Source organism: Aplidium turbinatum, chromosome 6, assembly GCF_918807975.1.
Source record: "Aplidium turbinatum chromosome 6, kaAplTurb1.1, whole genome shotgun sequence".
NCBI lineage: Eukaryota > Metazoa > Chordata > Ascidiacea > Aplousobranchia > Polyclinidae > Aplidium > Aplidium turbinatum.
The window spans coordinates 6553037-6565837 of record NC_137477.1 but is presented as its reverse complement, the minus strand read 5'-3'; the positions used below and the strand labels follow the sequence as shown (position 1 = coordinate 6565837).

General features: G+C 37.3%; 1 protein-coding gene across 3 annotated transcripts; it reads left to right on the top strand.

The window, feature by feature from the left end:
* The first annotated feature begins 540 nt into the window (after nucleotides 1-540).
* LOC145772789 (uncharacterized) lies at nucleotides 541-11470 on the top strand. Of its 3 annotated transcripts, none has more exons than XM_082584668.1 (7): nucleotides 541-569; nucleotides 1692-1872; nucleotides 4680-4857; nucleotides 5469-5614; nucleotides 8450-8540; nucleotides 10139-10216; nucleotides 10657-11470. In XM_082584668.1, exons 1-7 carry the CDS (start codon nucleotides 565-567, stop codon nucleotides 11265-11267), a joined length of 1290 nt encoding a protein of 429 aa, XP_082440794.1. In that variant the 5' UTR covers nucleotides 541-564; the 3' UTR covers nucleotides 11268-11470. The 3 variants fall into 3 exon arrangements, with proteins under 3 accessions (XP_082440794.1, XP_082440792.1, XP_082440793.1); XM_082584666.1 differs by having other exon boundaries at nucleotides 8450-8552; XM_082584667.1 differs by lacking the exon at nucleotides 541-569 and having other exon boundaries at nucleotides 1251-1872; nucleotides 8450-8552.
* Nucleotides 11471-12801: the final 1331 nt, after the last annotated feature.

The window sequence follows — 12801 nt, the reverse complement described above, 5'->3', positions numbered from 1 at the left end:
GCAGAGACTACAGGCTATCAATAACATCTATAGGCTACCAAGTATTTATCTTCATTCCCAAACCCAGGTCCCAGATGGAGGAACCAAACTGAATAATTTCGACGAGATGGGGATTTCCCAAACATTTGCATAAATAAAGAAACAGTCCTGAAATAAAAAAAATAATAGCCTGCGTTTATTTGTCATCAGCGATTTCCAAACAAGGTAGAAGATCATTTAATTAAACAGTTGCGGCATGTGCTCTTGAGAGGCGCATGGTATTGGTGGATTATAATTTTCAGAGGAAGTTTCGTAAATCATCTTTCAATCATGACAAATTATAGGATTTCATTGTTGTTTTTAAATTTGAAGCAGGAAGAACTGTTTCTGAGCGCAACTGCTGGAATCTTCAATCAGTTGTTTTTCTTGGTCGTGAGTTCATGACGTCACGTAAGTTTATGAATACAATCATATTGATTGTAGACGTGGTTACAAGTCAGAAAAGACATTTTTGCCTGACTGGAAAAAACTTGGTGTTATTCTCTAAGGAAAAAATTGCTGTCGACGTTTGAAAACGCTTGCACGATGAGGTAATTATCTCGGCAAGACACTTCGGTCTAATGGCATGCCAAAATAATGAGAACAGCGGATGCGATAACTATTCGTTGTTGTTGCTTTCTACTGTCTGTTGTGTTGCATTTGTGAATGAATAGTGTAGGAGGCTACATTAGACTATAGGCTGAGTTATCGCAATGAGCGCAAAACAAAAACATGATCAAGCCTTATTAATTGCTTTTGTCAGACTTGTTGACAAAAATGGGTATCGCGCGGTAGTTTTCTTTCACATGAGAAACGAACGCCACACATGAGCGATCAAGTGAATCTTTGATATCCTTCTCTCAGCAATATCTACAAAATTATTTCTTGGGTTATTAGAACTGCAGGTCTCAAGGCATCTTACGTATACCTTCGTTTACACTGGTGTACGATAATTTTCTTAAAATCGAATCATTTCATTTTTTTAAATTTGCCGAAAGGATAGCCTATTTAAATTGAGGATATTGGATCAAGCTATTACAATTCAATATATTTCTGGAAGATTTAGGAGTTTTTTTATATAATCCTGCCAACCCAAATAATTTATTTAAACTTTATATAGCCCTGGCAGGGGGGTGGGAGGCGTTTAACATGCTCTTGGTATGCGGTTTTTGATGTCATTGTCACAAACAAAAATATACCGACATGGAAATGAAACTCATAATAAAAAAGTGCAACATTTTTGCACTTTGGAATTCCCCTAGCATAGAAGTACAGTTTCAACAGAGGAAGCAACACAGTAACCTTTTTTCAACTCGAGAATTGACAAGCTTGGCGAGAATTGGGGCAGGACAGCAGGCATTTTGAGGAACCAACAAAAAAGAAAAAGCTTAGGAACCGCATTTTATATAATTTAGTTTTTCATCCAAGTTTTAGTAAAGTAGCTTCTAAGTCTTAGCCAGTAGTAAAGTGAATTTGTTGGCTGAAAGTATTTTGATCTTCTTCTTTGGCCCTATTGTTAACATCACCACAACTTTAGTAAAATATAGAAGTTTTCATTTATCACTAGCACATTTTAATTTCATTTAGAAAGTTAATTTGCTTTTGCTTAATAAATTTTAATAACGTTTTGTCATCATTGTATGATATTACTCTTTGTCAAATCTGTTTTAAAGCACAATGTTGCAAGATCAGTGTGAGGAGCACCGCTATCCCTTAAGATTTTGGTTGGTGGAGAGAGCAAATCTTAATGACTTTGAAGCCGTAACATGGCAATCTAAGGAAGAGCAAACAATAAAAATCTTATGGGCTGATTTCCAATCACCCGGTTGGGAAGACTGCTCTAAATTGTTTCAGGTAGGCCTAGTCTACCATTACAAAAAATGTTAATCCACTTCAACTTAATTTTATTAATTTGATCTTAAATAAGCTTGTGATATATGGCACATTTGTTATGAATTATGATATGTAAATTTATTTGTAATGTAGCTTTATTTCATTAATCTGGGAATATTAATAATAATGTACAATTACAATTAGGCCTATCTTTACAACACTTTACAACAGAAAAGCATATAGCCTAGTCTATTGCTTTAATTTCTTGTTTTCTCTGGGACTACGAGTATTAAAACTTTCACAAAAAAACTAAAAATTTATTATATGAATGAACTTAGTCCGTGATTGTTTTTATTGTCACAACGTTGACGATTTTTTAGGATTGAACATTGTTATTACTATACGTATAGGCTTACTACTCACGAACTTGTGCTACGTACTACTTATTAACGACTGCAATCTTATTAACTGTACTCAAGTCGGCCTATTAGCTGACTGATTTTGTTAAAGTACTTTTAGTGTTTTTGCTTCGTCCTTTATGCTAGCAGTTAACAGTTGTTGTTTTTGCATAGGTGTTTTTTTTTCTCATACTAACTTACTTTTGTAGGGCATGATATTTTTTGATGTTACAATGAAACCACAGGAATCTACTTTTTTGTTTACATTTTTGCGTAACTTATGCTTATCTTGTTTGCAACGTAATGCCGATGCTTTACATTTGTCACATTAAAAACACGGGAATCAGCTGACTCGATGACTAATAGAGTCTTTCGCTGCTTCCTGTCTGTTGTTGAATATATTTGTACCGGTTTATATTTGTACCGTATACTATTTCGCAGCAGACAAAATAAAAGGTTTCTCTCTCTCTTCAAAGAAGCCTGGTCTTCAACATGAAACATCAGGGTTATGTGCACCAACTCTTTTATTCAGACTTTGTATTGTTGACATCTTCAATTTTTAAGTTTTTGTTTGTCAGATCATCCTTTACAGTGTCTTCCCATGTTTTTTTCCATTTATTATTTTTCCCACCACTATCTTTTATGAAAGTCGCTTTGCTAAAATATTCTTATACATTCGATCAAGATGCCCAACCACGACCTACTAGAACACGGCCAAATATGTTGCTATTTGAGGAAATTTTTAAGAGTCTGAATTGTTACAATCATAGCTATGACAAACCTGTTATCTTCCCATTTCCAGAAGTAAGTAAAATAAGCAATATTTGCACCCAGACATATGTTTGGCTTGTTTAACCGGAGATTAGGTATGTACCTTGAGCACAATTTACACAATAATAATGTAATATGTAAGACTTTCCAACTGTACCCGGGAGGTAGTATGGTTTGGTGTATCGCTTTTGGTGCAATTCTATGTTCCATAAAAAATATCAATGATTTTTTTTGTGGATTCTATGTTGTAAGTTGTTCATTTGATGTGCCAATTTAAACTTTAGTTCGTTTTGTTTTTCGCCAAGGTTAATTTCGCAAGTAAAATATGGCTATTTGCAAAAGATTCTGCTATACAAAAAACTGTATGATGAGACTAACCCCAGGATGCAGTTAGAAAGTCTTACATGTTTTACATTATTATTGCATAAATTGTGCTTAACATACATATCTAATCTCCGTCAAAACAAGCCAAACATATGTCTGGGTGCAAATATTCCTTATTTTACTTACTTCTGGAAATGGGAAAATGACAGGTTTGTCATAGCTATGATTGTAACAATTCAGACTCTTAGAAATTTTCTCAAATAGCAACATATTTGGCCGTGTTCTAGTAGGTCGTGGCCCAACCCATATAGCCTACTAATACTAATGGTGTTGCAAGCATAGTTGTGCTTTTTCACCCCATCCCAGATGATATCCATGTAAGTAAAACTCAATATCCTTAACATCTGTTCACTCTCTCAAGATATAATTGTTAACTTTGTCAAAAAATATTTGCCACACATCATTCAAACGATTCTCATTTCTATCATTTGCACTCAGCTTGATATCTTATTACCTATCTTCATTGCCCAACATTTAGTTACACATTACTCTTTTCACACACCTTGCACGACCTTCTATTTTATCTGTAAGACAGCTTTCTGCTATAGAGTGAGCGTAACAATTCTTTAATGTACGTATCCTTGCTATTTCTACTGCAAAGATAGCAAAACTCTTAAACAACTTCAATCTAATCAGAAAACGAAGATCCCAAAATGTACGTATACTAAACTCATGTTCAGAAAACGTTTCTAAAACTAAACTGTCTTCATCTTCAGTGGCAGTGCTATTAAAAGCATGAATAATTGTTGAACACGAGTTTAGTATCTACATTTTGGGCTCTTTATTTTTTGATCAGATTAACCAGGTGTTCCAATCAATTTGCTACTAACTTCTATCCCATCACATACATTTCATCATCACCCCGTAGGTTGGGAGACCCTCATATTTGAGACCCTTGATCTAGTCCCACTCATCAATCTTTCACGAACATTGAACAAGCAAAAAGTGATTTAAACATGAGCATGAATTTTAAACCAAACCTTCTAAATTGAATTTCTACAAATACTCAAGTGTACCCCTTGAATGAAACGGCAGTGTGTTGGGCCACAAAATATGCAAAAGTCGATCAAAAGAAGGTAGCATTTGTCAATTGTTTGTAAGCAAATCCCCAACGCTACGTGCTTTTTCAAGTCTCAAATTTTAAATTATCCTTTCTCTTGGAATATTTGAAACGTTTGTGCCTGCTAAGGTATTTTTTCTAGATTTGCTACTTGTTGAACAAAATAAAAGCCTACTGGATTTGAATATTTATATGTAAAATGAACTTGTTTAAAGGCTTGGGTGAGCCCAGGAAGCAACAATGGTGTTACACCCACATATTCAAAAGTTAAACAAACATTTGGTGATGCAATGAGACAGTCAAACTATTATGAAGAATTGAGAGATAAACGTACAAAGAAACAATCTGGAAACTACAGAATCTATAGGTTGTTGACACCAAAAGAAACCCAAGGTATCCAAGATCTATAAGCAAACCAGCATGCATTTGCCTGTTAAAGAAAGGTCTTTATGTTGTTTAATTTAAGTATTGATTGTAATTTTTAAGTGAAAGCAATTCGGTCTGGTAGAGGTGAACTTGATAATGTCACCAACACATACATTTTTTTGACAAATATAGTATTGTCAATTGACATAAAGACCACTTTAGTTTAATAGCAAATGTAATAAATATCACTGTTATTTACAAACTGATCAAATATATATATTTCGTTCTTAGATTCATCTTCAAGTGTGATGTATTTTTCTCTCCCTGCTGAGTAAATTAATTGTTTCATGTTAGTTTTTTATGCTTTAAAAATTGAATGAGATTGTTTACAGGCAGATATGTTAGTTACAAACATCACAAGGTGTTACAAATAATAAACCGCTTTTATTCTAACGTTTTTTTCTATGCGACATGAATGACGTCTTTATAGATCTTGGTCAGATACAAATTACTTAGGCATCATATTTTTAGGAAAATTTCCTGTTTTGCCTAATTTACACCAAAACGTACTATGATGTAGATATAGCCTATGGTTTAACAAGCAACTGCATTTTTTCAGCCCTATTTTTGTCTTGTAGAAAAAAAGCAAAAAAAGAAAAAGTCATCGAGAGGTAATTCAACACAAGATACTCCAGAAAGCTCACAGAGTATGGACCTGACAACTGACAGCCAAACAGATTTTTCAATGGACAACATTGATGAACTGTTTAACTCAAACAATGTTGTAAGTTTCATAAAAGTGTGAGCACTCACCAAGTTCGTTGTAACGTATCTAACTATCAAAGCTATGCTGAGAAAAAAATCTATATAATTTTCTGTTACGCTGTTCAGACTCCAAAAATACTCAAATTTGTTCCCAGCTTAATGCTAATGTTTATCTAAGGTCGAAATTTTATGATGTTACTTGTAAATTGTTGTACAAGGAAGATTGAGATGTACTTATAGTCAAGGGCGCGGGAAGAAGTGGTGCTCAAGGGGCTTCAGCCCCCCCTAGAACTATTTCAGCCCCCCCCTGGAAATTTGCAAAATTGCTGCAGCCCCCCCTAGAAAATTCTGAAAATTCAAGGTACATAACATATTTTCAGAAAATTATTCGAGCAATAATTGCTACGATGAATCGAGTTCCTGTTACGTGTGGTCGCGCTCATCATTCGCAATAAGAGTCGTCAATCACAGGGAGCTATAATACCTCGCAGTAGCGGTACCAGCCATCCTCCTTACTAACACGGCGGTCCATCGTTTATTGGACATCATTCTGCAATATCCACTTTGCAGCATAAAACAGCAAGAGATCTGGTTGTTATAACGGAGTGTGGGCCAAACTTAAATCATTATGCCCTGGATCGTTAGCCTATACGTTCACTGCAGTAATCATGCTCTCGATTTGATTTTGCAAGACGTTGTAAAGGAGGTGAGGCTTATTGCCGATGCCTTAAACTTCGTTCAAAGTATTGCAGTTGTAATTCGTGAATCGTCTAAACGTAAATCTTTGTTTATGTCGCTTTTTGGTTCCGATGAAGTTGCCTGCAATTTGTTGGTTTTGTTTCCTACTCGTTGGTGCGTTCGTGCTTCTGCCCTTGCTCATGTTGTTAAGTGCTACCCTACCCTATTTGGCTGTTGCAATGTCTGACCCACATGCCAGAAGATAGTGCAATGACAGGAGACGCACGTGCAAAGATATTCAGCTTGGTAAAATAAGCACGCATGATGTGGCTTTATTTTGCGATTACCTGCAGCGGTGAAGTTTTTCAGTTTGCAGAAGCCGTCGCAAGACAGCTCCAAAACAAGAAGATCTCTGCTTCATCTTTGGATCATCACCATTTTCCGCAAACGGATCAAAAATCTCAGAAAAGATTAATCCGTTTCCATGCTTGTGGAAGCAGCGAACGTCTTTGTGTCTGCAATAACCTAAAGACGCCAAAGAATCCCCAAGTGAGCAAAACTCTAGCAAGATTTCGAAACACAGAAGAATCCGTGCACGGACATTTTGCCGAAAGGACATTTTGCCGAAAGACATTTTGCCGAAAGGACATTTTGCCGAAAAGACAAATTGCCAAAAGGATTAATTGTTTGTGAATGATATTTATGCGTTATTAGGTTATGATAATACATATAGTACGTTTGTATAATTTCGGCAATTAGTCCTTATGGCAAAATGAGTTTCGGCAAAATGTCCTTTCGGCAAAATGTCTTTCGGCAAAATGTCTTTCGGCAAAATGTCCTTTCGGCAAAATGTCCGGGTACCGAAGAATCGGATGGTTTGTCGTCTGCGGGAGAAGGAGCGTGGAAACGGCAATAGGCTACATCGAAGCCCTTAATTTTGTTCAAGCTGAGCTTGATCGAAGATTCGACCAAGTGGATCTGCTTGCAGCAGCCAACATAAAGAAGGCCCTTCTGAGCTGTGCAAACGGTGAGGGAGGATCTGATACTGAGATCAGCTTACCCGATGCCATCAGAAACGATCGCCTAAAAACGGAACTTACCTTGCTCAGCGATGTTGTAATTGTAAGTGGAAAAATCGCCAACTCCGTTAAAAAGGTTGCTGAGATATTATCGCAACTAAACCCTCGAAGACTAGATCTTTTTAAAGAAACGTGAAAAGTTGTGGAGCTCTGCCTTTGCCTCCCGGTTTCAGCTGCATCATCAGAACGTTCTTTTTCTGCTCTATTGCGCCTGAAAACGTGGTTGAGAAGCTCAATGACACAAAAATCGTCTTGCGTTGATGCATGTCCACCAAAACATTTTGAACACTGTCGATGTCAAAAAACTCATGGCACAGCTCATAGAGAAAATCCTGAGCGAAAAGCAATCTCCGGAAGCGTGTGAGAACTCATTTTCACAAACTGTCGTTTTCATATCACTTTCTAATTTGTTCGTTTTCATTTAAATTTCCTGAACGCTACTTTTGTTGTTGTTGTTCTTCGTTTCTTGCAACTTACAATGTGTGTGTTTTTGGCGTCTTATTACACACTGTAGGGGACCGATATACCCACTAAGAGCTTTTAAATGTTCTTCTACATAAGGGGGTCTGGGGGGCGAAGCTCACAACACTACGGCAGCTTCAGCCCCCCCTAGAGAAGAATAGTTCCCGCGCCACTGCTTATAGTAGTGGTAAAGTGTTATTATCCAAGATATGCACTTTTGCACTACCTATGCTTATGTTTGTAGGTCTTTCCCTGTAGCCTACGTGTATTTTTCATTTTTTCGTTGTAACTCAATATGGATGTGTAACATGTATGCATATCTGGATCAGGTAAATAATAATAACTTATACAATAGTGCACAAACAACAATGACAAATAGTGCAATTAATACGTGGTATGATTTGTATTTATGTGATTTTAGTGATTCGATGATAAAGCGTGATCTTATCTTGAAAATGGTTCATCACTTTTGCCCACTCTGTAAACCATTGCTCAAGCTCAGTTGATCACCGAAAACAAGCCCGTCCACATAATTGCAACTTTGTAGGATAATCTATGATTGAAAGTTTACAATATAATATTGTTTAAGTTGTTTGAAAGCCAAACCTGTGTTTTAATGTTTTGCATATATTCAGGCCAGTGCCATGGAACCAATCTATGATTCTCCTGCTTGTGATATGAATGACTTTAGCTCTCATCAGCACCCAGACACGTCAGATCCACATGGTATAAATCTAGGTAGGCTACTGTAGTATGAGTACTGCCCGCTATAATAATCTGTAGTGTGGGTTGGCTGTAATATTTTTCTACACTGTATGTGAATTTTTATCATTTAGCTAAAAACCAAAGCACTTAAACCTAACCATTGATCGTTTACTTGAGACTTTTTTCCGTAGTCTATCTCTTTACCAACCCAGGTTAGTGATATCTTTTCGGAATATTCCGAAAAGCGACCAACCAGCTTTTATTCCAACATACCAGAAAACAACCATTGTTTAATTTCATCGTTCAAGACATGCAGACAGTCTGTTCATTTTGATAGATAGAGAATGATACAATCTTGCAGGGCTGTGGAGTCGGAACGATTTTGGTGTATCCAGAGTCGGAGTCGTCAAAAAAGCCCCAACTCCGACTGGATGCAAAACGATAAACAATAAAAATTTTGTTTGCAATGTTTTTTAAAACGTTTTTTTCTTGTTCTCCGTATTGAGCTCTACAACTTCACCAGTAGCCTACATGGAGTGTTTGTTCTTGTTAGTTTTATAAAAGTCGCCGTTTCAATTTCGTTCACATCTTAAAGTGAAACAAAAAAAAAATCTGGCAACACTAAAGCCGAATTATAACGAAAACCACAACACTGAAAACCAGTTATAAAGCGAGGATTGATTGAATCTTCATCTTCGGACTGTGAATGCTTCTTTGAGAGCTTAATCCTGGCAGTTTTGTATACTTGTAGAAGCTTTGAACCACTGACGCAAACCCCAGGAGTCGGAATCGTATAATGTTTGCCCGACACCACAGCCCTGCGATCTTAATAACTTCTACGGTCTGTTTCTCATCGCCAAAAATATGTCAATCTTTGAAGCAAAAAGCCCACCTTCAAAATTGGTAAATGATGAAACTGAGAAAGTAACAACTGAGCAAGCCGAAACTTGGCATGTCACAAGTCGGCAAATTCAGTTTTTTAGCTAGCGATGACCAAGCAAGTCCGAAGCACGTAAATCTCATTTGCTGACTTGACAGTAGCTGAAATGTAATTGCTGATTTGTCGCTTGCCGATTGGTCCGACGACCAGTAAAGTACGTGCGTGCAGCATTTTTTATATTAGATTTCTGTCAGGTATGATTTGGCAAATAACATGCACAGAAAACAAGTGCAGCTGGAACTGTTTGACTAAGCTAGAAATATTTTTTTTTGTATTTATTGAGGATTCGGAATGCGCCTTACACTTCTTCGTGCATTCAAACATGTTACAGACCTAATGCCGTAGTTATGTTTTGCAAAACTGTTACCATTTGCAAAAAATAAACGCATGCCTAATTGCCTATCTGGCATTAATAAGTTACTTAATTGCAGCGGTTAAAGAACTTTTTTTTGATTCATTAGTGCCAACCTAGAGGGGGTGGTTCAAATTACACATGGTAGCAAATTACACAGGTTTCCCCTTAGGTGCTTTTTGTCAGCACCAAAAAATATTACGATTCAACAATTGACTGTGTAATCTACTACAAGCTCTATTTGTAAAAAAGTCGCCAGGCCGATATTTGAAGCTCTGCTTCTTAAGCGAAGTCCGTGCACCTTTGATAACGTAATTTTATCCGTAGGATCACTTGAGGTTTCGGAGGCTCAGCAACAACAACAACCATCACTTGAAGATTTTCTCAAGGAAAATGGAGTCGATTGTACGTAAAACTTTTTATCGGCAATTTGTAAGCTTTTAGGTTGTCGCCTAAGTTACGTTTCATTGTAGCTAAGTGTTTCATCAATAAAATGTTCAATATTACTACTACTGTACGTAAAGCTTTTTAGGAGCAATTTGTAAGCTGATTCTAGCCTAGTTTACGTTTCATTGTAGCTAAATGTTTCGCCAATAAAATGTTCAATATTCAGTTACCGAATAGGCTACCCGAATTAGCCTATTAACTACTAATAACTTAACAGCGGCATATAAAAATTAAATGGATAACGTATACAGTAGACTGTATATTAGGCTACCACTGTGGGTATAGGCGTTTGTACGCTAATATAATTGTAGGACAGGTATTAAATGCAATGTTTTAGCGGGTAAAGTAGGCTACATCCCCGCGCCCATATCTGTCTTGATTTGTATGTTTTTCTGCAGGTTCCAAGTTGTCCAAGTTTCATTTCAATCTAGTGTATGATAATGTCCGCGTGGAACAAAAAGAAATTGACTTCGCCCATGGCTATCGTTTTGTGTCCAATGACATGGTTCGAATAACCAATCGAGATGATTGGAATACAGTCTCACTTCCTGAATACAACGGATGTAATAGCGACGTCGAATTGGCGTTACGATGTCTTACTGATGGTCTAGCGTTAAAATCGGATGGTTTTTGCCTATACGGCACGAGAAAAGCAAAGGTTTTTGTAAATTACTCAAATTGTGATTGTGAAGGGGAAAGTTTCAAGAAAATGAATAGAAACCAAGAAACCGTTTTATTTTCTTATTCGAACTATATTTTGCAAGTGTACAACTACCGCTTTGGTATTCGAAAAAAACGGCCAATTTGTGGTGTCATTCTATCACTTGGGAAGGATCCTTCTTCCCACAATTCTTCCCTTCCGGTAGGAATGATCATCGAACCAGTCGTGGCCGAAACTTTGACATGCAATATTGATTCCCCGAATGCAATGTCGGATGGTATTCTGTTTAGCAACGACAACTCTTTGGATGAAATATATCACCATTTTGCTGAACAGTTGAAACTGTAATTGCAATGTTCATTTTCATCGTTCGAATAGTGTTTCTATGCCAATTGCTTCAACTACCACTGGCGTTGTTCAATGTTCAATTGTTCATGTCTAAATCTTTTCCGACTTTCAGTGTTTATAACTACAGTAGGCTACTGTGTGTACACATAACACATCCACACTGCTTTATTGGCGAATGATTAAACTGCACTTGAAAGCCTAACTTTACTGGAGTGACATCGTTTCATACATTCAGCAGTATGAAATGAGCGTAGCCTCGCGATAATATGCTGTAGCCTAATAAGGACGGGAGAACTTTATTTCAACGCTAGGTACAAGTAGAACAGAGTGCCTTGTTGTAGCTGATGATAAAGTTTTCCCATCCTTACCCTAACCCTTTCAAACTTTTTAAGTCCTCCCCTATGACCTATAGCCCAGTTGGTTAGCGCGTGACTTCTGGAACCAAAAAGCTTCAAGGTCAACCGGCACTGGTTCGACTCTCGAGGTGTGCACTGAGCAACGCACTTTAAGGACTGCTCTCCATTCAGTGGCATCTAATGGATGGCATAATTCCCTGGCAACATGACTTCAAATATCGGAAACTTCACTCAGTCAATCTCCGTGACCGGGCCGCAAATTTTTTTTTCCAAGAACTTTCTGTCTCATTTATATATTTCGGAGGTGTACCATTATTGGTTACCGCGTGCGGTAAATTTATCTGTCGGTTACTTCGCATAGAGTTTGTATTAATACCGTGTGAACGCAAACAATTTTTCGTTGGCGTGTTTAGTTCAATGGCTTCATCTTGTGCGTTATGTTCGTGAGGACAACGGTTCGACGCCCATCGAAGAACAAGTAGGGTTAATTCTTAATCAGTTTGGAAAATCTTACTTTTGGAATGACCAGAATCAGTTTCTTTTCTCAACTTTTTTAAACTTGACTTGACTCGGTGTGTCTCCAAGCTTCGTTTTTTGTCAAGATCAATGTTTAGATTTGGACCTGGAGGGCGTAAACTGGCTGCTGACTTTGAAAAACGCGCGAAAGAGATGAATCGGTAAAAACAGCCAGTAATGGCTACACTTACAGAAATATGCAAATGACACAGAAAGTTTGTGGGTAAAAAGTTCGCGACCGGGCCTACGTCAGTGATTCAAAGCCTTTACATTCTACATTACAAGGGCAAAGGCAGGTTAGTTGATACAAATTTTACATAAAATGCGTTTTTTTACGAAACGCTAGGTGTAGCGACGCAACTTTAGGTGCATATGAAAGCTCATTTATAGGGTTACTTTTTCGCCAAGTTTGGCTCCTTGCATTTAAATAGCAATCAGTTTATGCGCCTTGGAATACAACATTCTACAATGTATCAACTAACCTTTCGAAAAGGTTAGTTGATACACACATTGCAGTCCAGCAGGTTAGTTGATGCATGGCTGTATTCAAGCAGAAAAATCAGGAAATAAATGTTCATGAGCAAAGCAGGGAGCAGTGTTTTTTTAAAGGTGTTTTGGGGGACCGAAACGGTCCCCCAAATTTATTTCTCCAGCGGTTTCCC